This window comes from Seriola dumerili, unplaced genomic scaffold (genome assembly GCF_002260705.1).
Source record: "Seriola dumerili isolate Sdu_G_001 unplaced genomic scaffold, Sdu_1.0 BDQW01000449.1, whole genome shotgun sequence".
In the NCBI taxonomy this organism is placed as follows: Eukaryota; Metazoa; Chordata; class Actinopteri; order Carangiformes; family Carangidae; genus Seriola; species Seriola dumerili.
This window is the reverse complement of record NW_019174704.1, coordinates 7,019,500-7,031,979: the sequence shown is the minus strand read 5'-3', so window position 1 is coordinate 7,031,979 and position 12,480 is coordinate 7,019,500. Positions and strand designations below refer to the sequence as shown.

Below are 12,480 nucleotides of genomic sequence, written 5' to 3'. Positions count from 1 at the left end.
TGTCAGAGAACACAGAGAGCACTCCCACCGACACAGTGGAAGATTTGATGACAGATATATAAAGGGTTCCTCAAATAAAAAGTTAACTTAAGAAATCTTTCGAATGAGAGGTGAAATATCTTCGAGAACCTGGACAAAGTCCAGTTGCCTGCATTTAGCTCTTAGAGATTTTGAAGGAATCGGTCACCATTATGTAAAATATGCAAATGATTTGCTTTCTTGCTGAGCATTAGATGGGAAGATGCCTGTTAAATCAGAAGCCACAGCCAGGAGCTGGTTGACTTTTCCTTTTTTTTTCTTTTAATTATATCTTATTTGTTTAATTTGTACAAAAACCAAATTGAAAAATGACAAGTTGTGGTTTTACAGTGGGTTATGCATTGGATTATTTCTTGGCCAGGATTCTCCAGTAGATACCTGGCAACCACACAGTAGCAAGACTCCAGGACGTTACTGTGCCCAGCCAATAAAAAGCTGTGAACTCCTATAAAACCCTAATGTAGCATTTATACTGTCACTCATTATTTATTTATAACGTTTGCATATTAAAGTATTTTTGCACAGATAACCTTTGGACAGAGCCAGACTATCTGTTTCCCCCTGTGTTCAGTCTTGATGTTAAACTAAGATTACCATAGCTTCACATTTAGGAAGGAGTGTCGGTGACAAAACCTCCTCTGTTCAAGCATCCAGATCCAGCAAACCCACATCACCCTCCGTGATTCAACAGGCCTCAAAGAGACCTCAAGACACAAAACGCACCTGTCCTGAAGAAACCCCTACAGGTGTCCCACTCAATGAGAGACTGTCTCCTGTTGTAAGCCCGCCAAGCAACAAGAGACCTGGCATTCCTGAGTTGGAGACGCTAACCAAGAAATTCAAATATGACCTGTTATGCTACACAGTCTTTGAAGGTGTCCTGTTAACAGATAATTAAACTTCTCATCTTGCAGTTAGATAAACAGTCTTTCTAAGAGACTTAGCAGTAGTAAAGATAGTCATATGTTGTGACTTACCCACTGTCTGTTCCTTCTCCCTGCCCACTGTTTAGCTCTTTGACCTGCTTCCCGGCCCCACCAAGCCTGCAGTGACTTTTGTGAAAAACAACTCATCAGGTACAGCACAGAATTATGAATAGAAACATCTCCTTAGTTCCCTTTGTTTGTACATACTTCCCGGCTTGTCATGCCCTCCATGACACATAGGGCATACATAGCAAACATGTTGAGATCCATGGAAAGTCTGTTGCAAGGTACACTGATATAGCTGGATAAATGGCTCGTCTTATCACCACAAGAGGGCAGCAAAGCCTTTCATCTGGCCTCTTCCCCCACTGCAGCAAAGCCGTGGGTTCACAGGCACACTCCTCGAGGACCAATCAGTTGGTGACAGCAAACTGTGCTGCATTATCTTTACCATCAGTAATCTGTACAAATGTCTCGGTCTTCAAGAGTTTAAATACTTGTATTTTTCACCTTAATGGGGTGAGTTGGAGACCAGAAAACAATAGTGAGATTCTGATGAATAATTTTTTAATCACAATGTTCATGTTACGCTTAAAATGTTTATTTAATTTTTTTTATTTTGTTGTTGATAATATTCCCGAAAGTGCTGTACCCAGAAGATAATGTTTTGCCCCTACAAGCTCTTTACTGAGTGATGCTTTTAAGTCATCTGCTGTGTTTGATCAACTGTAATTAATGAGAGGGAGAAACAAACATCACTTATTAGTGAATGGTAATTGTTTTTAGGCCTTTTTGGATGAAGAGGATAGTTGCTTAAGATTTTACTACAAAAATCACACTCAGTCTAACACCAGTAACTACACTCATATATGGCAAAATGGACCTCATGCATTATAAGTGTCTATAGTATTTTTTTGCACCAGAACAGATGTGGATAATAGCCTCAGAGGAAAGTATAGCAGAATGCTACATTATTTATAAGGTAGTTTCATTTTGAATTGATTTCCACTTCATTGTTGGCTTTGTGATTTTTTTTTCTTCACTAAATGTAACATTTATGATATTCAGTAATCCCAGGATACAGAGTCATGAACAGGACTCCCCAGTTAGTTTCATGAAATGGACATAAGATTTGTTTAATGCTCCTGAGCTATCAGTGTTTTCTCATCAACTGTGAAATGGTTTCTGAGTGCTGGCTGGAAAATGAGAATTATGACCTTTGAAGTATACAGAGTCCACTGCACAGTAACTTGGACAACTGTCACATAAATAAATAAAAAAAAGCCTAAAAGGCACTTTTGTGTGAAAAATAAGACTTGACCTATAACCTTGATGGATTTTCAGACATTAATTACATGACAACATTTTGAACTGAACAAAAGGGTCGAGATTTGGCTTAGCAACAAACTATAAACTTGTTCTATTCTCTTTATTTTTTATTTTTTATTTTTTTTGATATGCAGTATGTATCGTTAGTTGAAGGGAGGGATTTGTGCAAGACGAGACACCCAGATACTCAGCCGTGGGAAGCAGACTCATAACAAGGCCAATCTGGTCAGAATTTCTAAAGATGTTGCTTGTAAGGCTCTGTGTGTTGTTGCTAAGAAACAGTTTTTCCTGTGTCCCCAGTAACTGGTCTCTTTATGAATATCATTACATATTCAGGGGTGGCAAGACATCTTCATCCCTTGCAGACCATATTTATCACTATTTTCACTCCTAGATTTGGGAGGGATGTTTAGGCTGACTGTTTAGACCTTTATGCTGTATATTTACTGTGAGATGCAAATGCAATGCAAAGGTAATTGCTGATGTAGAGGAGAGGCTGAAATAGGCTGTATAGGAGACTTTTAAATATTCATCTAATGTGATAAATGTCCAAATCAAAAGCCTGTTAATGGTGTAATTACATGTGTCTCTAATTAATCATGGACAACATTAGGAATTCATCCAGAGGTGTATCCACAGGAGGTCCAGTCTAGAGTATGGGGCTCCCCTTCTGGCCCATCTTTCTCCCACTCTGTGTGGGGCAGAGACTCAGGGCATGGCCCCCTGTCTTCCTGCTGGGCCTCCATCTGGTGCAGAGGTGATTAGGACCCAATTTTTAATGGCAAAACAATGAGTTTATGACATGTGTCCGAGGGGGTCTCACCCAAATGAGCCTCCTGGTGACCACTGATCGCACATGTCTAGTTGTCGCTGTGCGAAGGTTAATGGGAGATGTCCTGCTGTAGAATGGGAGTTGTAGTTTACAGCTGGCTGGTAATTCAGAATAAAGAACAAATCTCTGTGCTTTGTCTTTAAACTCTTTGCGGGATGAGTGGCACCAGTGCATGTTAGCGAGCCTTAAATTATGTGCTGAAATGAGAGAGAGCCCGGTTCTGCTCGAGGTTTGGACCTGTTAAAGGCAGTTGATCCTTGCCACTGTTACCAAGTGCTTGCTCATGGGGGAATGTTGGGTCTCCATAAATAATACTGTAAGACCTAATAATATAAACGGGTTTTGAGAATAATTAAAAGCCACAAGATTTGGAAATACAGAGGTAGCTGTACCACAAATAAAACCCACAAATGATAGTGATATTATTATTTTTGTATTTATGAACACACATGGTTAGGCACAAATAAAGAATCAGATAAATACTTTTACATCAAATAAATCATTTCAACACAAAACAGCCAACTACATCAGTCATGCAATCTGTCATTGACATGGTTAATTTATCTGTTTCCCCATGAAGTACTTTTTTGTGATTTCACATACAAGATGCACAAATGGTTTGGAACATGTTAAAACCCTCATCGAATGTTTTAATTGTGCTTGTCAAAATTTTCATTCAAATGTTTTTTCAACAAGAAGCAAAACCAAAGAATGGAAAGCCGATACTAAAAACCTCAAGCATTGACCTAGTGACAGAATATCTGTGCTTTATTAATTGTAGCAAATTATACAAAAAGGAGCACATCATGATTTGCACACTCTATTTAATTATATATAGAAGCTTTCAGTTAAAAACAAGACTCCTTTCAGTGAAAGTTAATTTGTATCCTCAATTGACTCTGGCACTTGAAGTCAGGAGGGGAAAAATGATTAAATCCTGTTCAAACTCAAGGAGGATAACATACAGTTAACCAAAACACTGCACTGCAAATGTATTGTTTATGATCTAAACACAAAAAAATCATAAAATGTCCATTACCATTAATTTTTGCATTTATCTGCAATTGAAAACACTGGACCAACCAGGATAATGAAATAAACAGTGGTGATTTTAGAATTTGCAGTGCAGGCAGGACAAAGTATGAAAGGTGTGTTTTAAAATTCCAGTGGTATGTGTACTCCAGCACAACAAATGAAATGAAGACAACGCTGAAAATATGGCTTTACAGCATTCTTCATTATAATCCAGGATCCACAGTGGAACAGACAAACTAACTGAAACTCAGTACATTACTGTATATGCCTGCATAAAGCCTGAGCTTCAGCCTGTTAATGCTCTAGGAGTTGCACATGGCATTACACGAATTCAACACTCCACATGTTTTTCTGTGCACTGGCTGGTTGTTGTTCTTGTTTTAGTAATGGGACAGCAAATATGATTAAACAACAGGGAGAGAAGTAATGCCATTTGTTCCACAGGCATCAGTCTTCACGACACTTCACTAGTGCACAATAAATAACAACAGCCCTCTGGGCTACATCATTTCTACTTGCCTACTTTTTCTGCTGAAAAGCCTAAACAGTCGAACTCTTATCACTTGGATGCTCAAACCATAGATTGCTGGATTAAGGATGGATGGGAATATCAAAAAGTAGAGAGATAAAAACAACTTGGTTTCATATGGCAGGTGACTAACATTGAATCGACTTTGTGCTATTTCAAAAAAGCACCCGATGGAGTAGTTAATTATGGCTAGTAGGTGGGGGGTGCAAGTCCGAAGGGCTTTGAGCCTGGATTTGCTGAATGACAATAAACATATCCTCAGGATATGTGCATATGAATAAAAGATCATGATAAGCTGTGGAATCGTATATAGAACTACAGATAGTAAGCCAACTACATTTATAATAGATGTATCTGTACAAGCAAGTTTCACCAGTAAGTAATTCAAACAGTACACCTTTTCTATGGTTCTCTCACAAAACCTCAGCTGAAGAGTGAAAATGAAAACAATTAAAAATGCCAGCATGGGGTAAAGCCATGTGAAAACAATGAGTTTAACAAGCCTCTGTGACATGATTGCATGATATGGCAGCGGGTAACAAATGGCCACATATCTGTCATAACTCATTGCTGCTAGAATTGTGAATTCAGTGATGGCAAATGTGTGTATGGCATAGATCTGTGTCTGACAAAGCGGTAGAGATATTTCATATGAGTGTGACAGCAGCTTGCTCAGGACAGCTGGCAGTAAGGCAGTGCTTCCATACAAACCATTCACAGCCAGGTTACACAGCAACAAATACATTGGCTCATGCAGGGTTTTTTCACGATAGACCACCACGATTAATGCAACATTTTCAGCAACAATAGTTAGATATATAATCAGGAACATGCAGAAGTACACTGGCTTCATGTCCTCCATGCCATAGTAATCAGACAGATGAAAAGATGTCACTTCAGAGAGATTTTTCATGCTGACACAGAGACACATATATACCTGCACTTTGTTCAATAATCTGAGATGAAATAAGTTTTACTTTTGGGTGCAGCCCCCCCCTCCCCCACCTGCATGTAACTGCACTAAGCAGCTTTTATACACTTTACATTTTTTCTCCTGTGAAATGGAGTCATGTGGTCTTACCTACATGCCAATGATTTCACTGGATTTATATGTCAATTAGAACATGGTATTAGAACAGGAATCTGTTTTATATCTATATATCAAATAATTACAAATGATTTAAAATTAAAAAGCATAACTTTCAATGCTGTTGGCGATGTTATGGTTATTGTATACTGCAGTTCAGTTGAATTTGATAGTGTATGGAAATATTTACATATAGAACTAACATAAACACCACCAACTACCAGAAATGTATATCTTAAAACACTGACACTGTTATTTAACAGTTGTAAAGTTTGATGATATTTTATAAAGAGTAGTAGTAGAGCTGACATCAGCATGGGATGAGAGATGATAATTTCACCTCTATGGTCTATTTTCACCTTTGCATCAGTTTGTGCTCTAAGTTTTAGAGGCTGCATCTCATCCACATCATGGCCACCACATTTCACGATAGTAGGGCCTCACAGTGCATGTTAAATATTCTCAATCATTGGTGTTTCACACAGACATCTATGTACATCAACTTAACACTCTGTGGTTTCTTATTCTTGATCTGCGCCATATTGGATCCATACATTGGCTGTGGTGCTGTTTGTTAGATCAATATTAAATTCATAATGTTCATAGGAGCTGACAAGTGTGAGATATGCTGCTGGGACTGTTAACAAATCTGTTACCCTGAATGTACCATATGAAAATTATTTCTTTTTAATGAATCCCTTTTTTAATCAGTGTTATTAGCCAACAATACTGATGATTGTGTTTACACATCACATTTTCACCAAGGTCATTTATTCTCCTGGTGTTGTCTACAGGTCATGTGTAGTCTCACTCTCATTATGAAGCAGTTGCTAATTGCTTCCAGGGGGATGTAAGACACTGACTGCTAATGAGTGTATTTATTTGTTTAGCTGCTTCCTGGTTTCCCTGGAACAATTAACACAGAGTGGGAAAGATTTCCAAATAATGATAGACACAGTGAAAAAAGTTTATATCAACATTTATAAACAAAGTATTGACAAACTTTAAAACCATGTGGTTATTTAAACTGAACATAATTGATGTATGGAATTTACTGACATACACTTAACTAAACCAAACTGAACTCGGGCCTTTGTCTCTATCATTGGGAACAGTTATTACTGTATGCCTTCCTCCTCCTATTCTATGATAACCATAAAATCACTGTCTGTAATTTGCTGTTTTGATGCTATCATTTAAGGAAGTTTTCTCTGTGAATAAGTCAGCTTTGTTAAACATATTTAGGCCTATATACGTACACACCCTACAAACTAAGATAAGATATTAACTTACAAATTGATTCAGTGATGTCTTATTGACTTGCAGTGAATGCTTTAACCTCACACATCCAGCCAGTTGTGTCTCTTCAAGTTTGGGTCCTGGCATGATCCTGTGCTATACAGGACATTCTGACCAACCCCATCCATTTTAAATCAGGAAGTGCAGTGAGGTCTGCCCTGATCACAGATAACAGAGATTGCATCTGCGTCTGTCGCCAATGTTTAATAACCATTCAGTTTTTCTTTGATTCCCCACAGAAAGCCAATGGTGAATTTCAGTGGCCACTCCAGTTGGCTCTGAATGACTTTTGGGATTTGCACAGTTCATTGTTGCTTCATTCATTATTTCATAATGTGAATAATGTTAGATACTTGTCAGGAAATGTGCATGACCGTCCCCTTCAGTATAGTGTGATATGTCCCCTGAGAAAGCTGCAAAAGTTAGTGCAGATGTTATGATAACAACTTTGGAAACTTGCATCATATAGACTAATGGAAATTAGTCTGAATGGTGCAACTATAGGACAGGCCATTTGCTAAAGTTGCAATACTACTACAGCATGAATACAGCATGAATAAACTACATGCCTTGTGCTGATGAAGTTGTGTACTTCGCAAAATGAAAATATTGTTATCACACTGTGACTGTCAGGCAGTGTCAGGATTGAAGCTTTGAAGCCAGAGTGACACTTAACCTTCATGAAAGTGATTTAAAGGATTAACAGTTGTTTGGTTGACCAAAATCTAATTCAACGGTGATGCTACAGGTGATCTCAGATAACATTTAAAAGTGAGAAATGTATAAAATGTGATTGCTGAACAACTGGCTACACAAACAAAATATAATTTTGATAGTTTATTTCCTCATGAAACACGTACAGTATATTCATGTGTTAGCTTAAATGGTAATTAAACAAACTCACAAAACATCTATGATCATCTCTCAAAAAAACATTTATATTTTCCTCCACTTCAGGTACAGTGGGTCATTACAGTCCATGCACAAATGTAACAAATTACGTGCAAATGTTTGGAGTAATGACTCATGAAATTAAGGAAGACGTGATGAATAGGTGATTCTAACCATCTGTCTATATCAGTTTTTAACCTTTTGATATCAAAATATTAAATTCTGAATAAGTGAAAAGTGCAGGGAGGTTACACAAGTAACTAAAAGAGGGTGGAGAATAACTCACAAGGGTCTTTCTGACACTGTATGTAACTGTAACCTTTTACCAGTTACATCATTATCCTCCTAAAAACATTTTTTGCCACCGTGTGCTCACAGCTAAGCGCAACTACAATATCAGAAAACACTTTTAACAAAGCATCCTTTCTGATATTTGAAGCCAAGCAGTCTTTACTGTGCAAACACAGAGACCTAAAACCAAAATAAGTATTCAGTCGATGATGACTAAGATGTACAGTCACCCTGCCTTACTGATGAATGTGAAAAAGTAAATGCAATCCTCTACAGTAAACACTTATATATTGAATATCTTCCATACTAATTTTTTGAACCTAAGTAGTTAATGCAGTTAAGTTAATGCAAAAGCAATTAGTATAATCAAATTAACAATAGCATATTGTTTTCAAGTGTTTAAGTGACATATACATTTTTGTTTTCCACTTCTGAATTTGAATCATTGGTTTTAATGACAATATCTATAGTTATTATTATTGTCAGCACTGTTAAATATAAAGACTTAATGAGCATTAATTAAAAATATCAGTTTAATATAATTTAGATACAATTCTAAATTATCAAAGAAAGAAGTGCACTGCAGTGCATAATAAGACACTCAATACCTAAGCTGCAGTCACTGCCTTTGCTAACAGTGTTGGCAGGATCTTATATCTAATAAACAGTTTCAGAATGTGAACTCTAACTATTTGAGTACCGAGTCCATACAGCACTGGGTTGGCAATTGGTGGAAGGATAATAAAGTATAAAGACAGGAAGATCCGTGCCTCAACAGCTACATGACTCATGTTAAACCTAGTTTGGATAATTTCAAAAAAGGAACCGATTGTGTAGTTTATCAACGATAATAAATGTGGGATACAAGTTTTAAGAGCATTGTATTGAGATTCTCGTGACAATTTCATACATACTCTTGAAATTTGTACATAAGAAAAAACAATCATCAGTACTTGAGGCACAACAAGAAACAGAACAAGTACAAGTCCCACAATACTAATGTATGATGCCGGTGAACATGAATTTTTGACCAGTTCCATGTTCACACAGTATAATTTTGGCATCACTTTTCCACAGAAGCCCAGCTGCATGGTTAGTGAGTAAAAACTCCCAAACACAACTATGGGGTATACACCTGCTAATGCAACAAGCTTGACTACCTTTGAATTAGATATGATGCTGTGGTAATATAATGGGTAACAGATGGCAACATATCTGTCATATCCCATAACAGCTAAAATGCAAAACTCAGCACTTGCATATGTGTGTAGGAAATAGACTTGAGCCATGCACCACTTCACACTGATTTCATATGTCTCAGATAAGAGCACAGCCATAACTGAAGGTAACAATGCAGTGCTGCCATATATTTCATTGATGGATAACATACATGAGAACACATTCATAGGTTGATGCAAGTCTTTGTTTTGGTGTATGACAGTAATGAGCACTATGTTCAAAATAATGATAATGAGATAAAGCAGGAGGAATACAGTGAACATCCAGTGCTTGTAGTTTTCCATGACAGCATATGCAGTCATTGTGAATGTTAGTGCTGTCGTGTTGTCCATCTGTCAGTCGAATTCTGAAAAGAAAAACGTGAGCTTTAAAACAATTTTACTTGCCAAAATATAAGTACATTATATGGCATACATTTTGTAATATGTGCAGGAAAAACAATGTTGGTACCACATAGAATTTACACCAAACTTTATGTTTTTATGAAGCATTTCAGTCCAAGTTGCAGGTAAAGATTACTCCATAGGCCAATGCAATTACTGACATATCTGTCAACACTACTGGTTCAGGGAGCAGAAACACACATTTAGGAAGTCTTGTTGAGTCTACAGTTACCTGTGCAATCGCCCCTTCTCTCCATGCAGTGCACTGTGCCGCTTGAGCTTTGGTGGCCTTTTATCATTGCTCAAGGTGGGCGCGTGGTGTGCTGTTGTCACTGGCTAATGTGTGTTTTTCATCAATGTGTTGCTTGTTACCACAGTTACCAATATAACCTTCCCTGATCTCGCTCACATTAAGAAATGTGAGTATTTGGTGAGGAAAAGGTTAAAAAAAAACTAAAACAATTGGCTGATATTTATCAAGACACCTGGTTTGCAAAGGGTATGTATTGCACATATGAATATACTTTTAATAACTAGAGTTCACATTTCACTTTTCTTGCAGAAGTACCTTTACATTAGACTGAAGTTTTCCTTTGAAATATCATGTTAATTCTGAAAAATACCTAAATACATCACGTTGCTTTCTGAACCTTTCTGAGCTCTGTGGATTTTACTTGTCTTGTTCACACATTCATCATAAATATTTTGTAATCTGGATTTAAATTAAACAGTTTGAAGAAAGCAGCTATTCTAAGTTTTGTATCATCTGAAAATTGTTCAGTATACAGTACAGCAAGCCTGTGTTTGTGTACGCGTGTGTGCATATCGTGGGGCCTATAACAATTTTCTGATATTTCTAGAGGTGAAAAAACCTGATGACCAGCACTTTACAATCCTGAATATCAGTGACTAGTGTTCAAAAATTTAAATTTTGTTAAGCTTTAATCTAATTTGTTCTATCTGTCACTAATGTACTGCTAATTTAAGTGCTGCGTAACATATATTATCATATAATATACATTGTCGCCCATTGAGTTGGAATAATTTTGTTTTCAGACACAATCCTCTGTTTATTCCTATTTAAATGCATCAGTAATCACTTTTGACCAAGTGCAATGATTACATTATGTGTCCCAATTACCCAGGTGAAATGAAATAAATCACAATGTCACAATCGTTTCATGGAAAAAGGAAAAAAAAAAATTTTATTCCAACTTTATGAGCAACAGTGTATTTGTGTGTCAACAGTACGGGGTCACTGGCAAGAACCACCACTGATCAAGTGTTGAAACTTTTTCAGCAGTGATCATGGATAAACACACTCATTAGAGGTCATTAGTCCACTTCATGTTTCCTCTAGAAAGCAATTAGACACTGCTGTTTTGCCACAGGTGAGACCTCTCTGGACAGCACCTGGAGAATAGAGAGAGAGGAAGAGAGCAAAACAGTAATGACTTCCCTTTGGAGAACACTGATGTAACATTGATGAAACTGTATCTGAAGGGCTGTGACCTTTGAGCTGATGCAGTTCACGGCAATAATTTGTTCAAGCGTTTATTTATGTGTAAGTCATCAAACTGGTTTATACCCACCACCCAGTCATACAGCAGAACTTTGGTTGGATTTCATTAACATTTGTAGTTTAGCCATGTCTAGCTAAATGTTTCTGTAGTTCACATACAATGTAGCAGAGGCCCTCTTTTTATATTAGTACAACTGAACTTGATATTATGACAAGCTGTGGATCCATCACTCACAAATGACATGTCGACTTTCTCCATCATTAAACACCAGTTGTATTTCTAACATCATACCTTGGGGTGGAAAAAAACCCAAAGTAAGGTAGATGTACTGGTTTCTATTCACTTTCTATGAATAGCAACAAATCTTTCATGAACACAATAGAGCAGAGGTGATGGCGGGTGGTGCAGAGGACAAAGTTCAGATAAATGAAGGGTGCTCAGGAAGGGCCAGGGAAGCTTGACAAGATAAACAGTCACACTTGGGACCATTTATTGTAAGTAGTAGAAGTAGTATTTTACATATACCACACAACATTATTATTATATTCTATCTATCTATCTATCTATCTATCTATCTATCTATCTATCTATCTATCTATCTATCTATCTATCTATCTATCTATCTATCTAACTCAGATGCAGCACAGCCACTTTACTGGTGATTCTTAACAACAATTGATCAAATGATGATCAGGTGTAGTTATCCTTGATCTTCTCATCCATATGTGACATCTTATCCTACTATAGCATTTTTCCCAGTGGCAAGTTGCTATCCTGACATTCCTTTATGATGGCTGTTTGGCAGGCCCCTCATGGATGGCCTCCTCTAACCACACTGGCTAAAGGCCACAGTCCTCAAGTTAGTGGGCTCAAGACGCCAAATAATCCAGGGAGGAGTCTGCCTTTGTGTTACTGGGGACCTTCCAGGGATGAACATCCAGGTGCTGACGATGGTGGCTGGAAAGGAGCCTATGAATGACGTAGTCCAAACCCTTACCTGAACCATCCATATAAAGCGGTAATCAAGGCAAGGATATTGATCACTACAGGACATAGTATATACTGGATGTGCTACCG

At 37.4% G+C, this 12,480-nt stretch overlaps 1 protein-coding gene across 1 annotated transcript; it reads right to left on the bottom strand.

Annotated features, from left to right (window-relative positions):
- Window positions 1-8,866: 8,866 nt before the first annotated feature.
- On the bottom strand, window positions 8,867-9,829 carry LOC111234627 (olfactory receptor 52K1-like). Its single transcript, XM_022762800.1, has one exon. It carries the CDS (start codon window positions 9,827-9,829, stop codon window positions 8,867-8,869), a length of 963 nt encoding a protein of 320 aa, XP_022618521.1.
- Between the last annotated feature and the right edge of the window lie 2,651 nt (window positions 9,830-12,480).

Bases quoted from the DNA above. Each gene is read 5' to 3' on its own strand.
- LOC111234627 (XM_022762800.1), bottom strand. From the start codon at position 9,829: ATGGACAACACGACAGCACTAACATTCACAATGACTGCATATGCTGTC.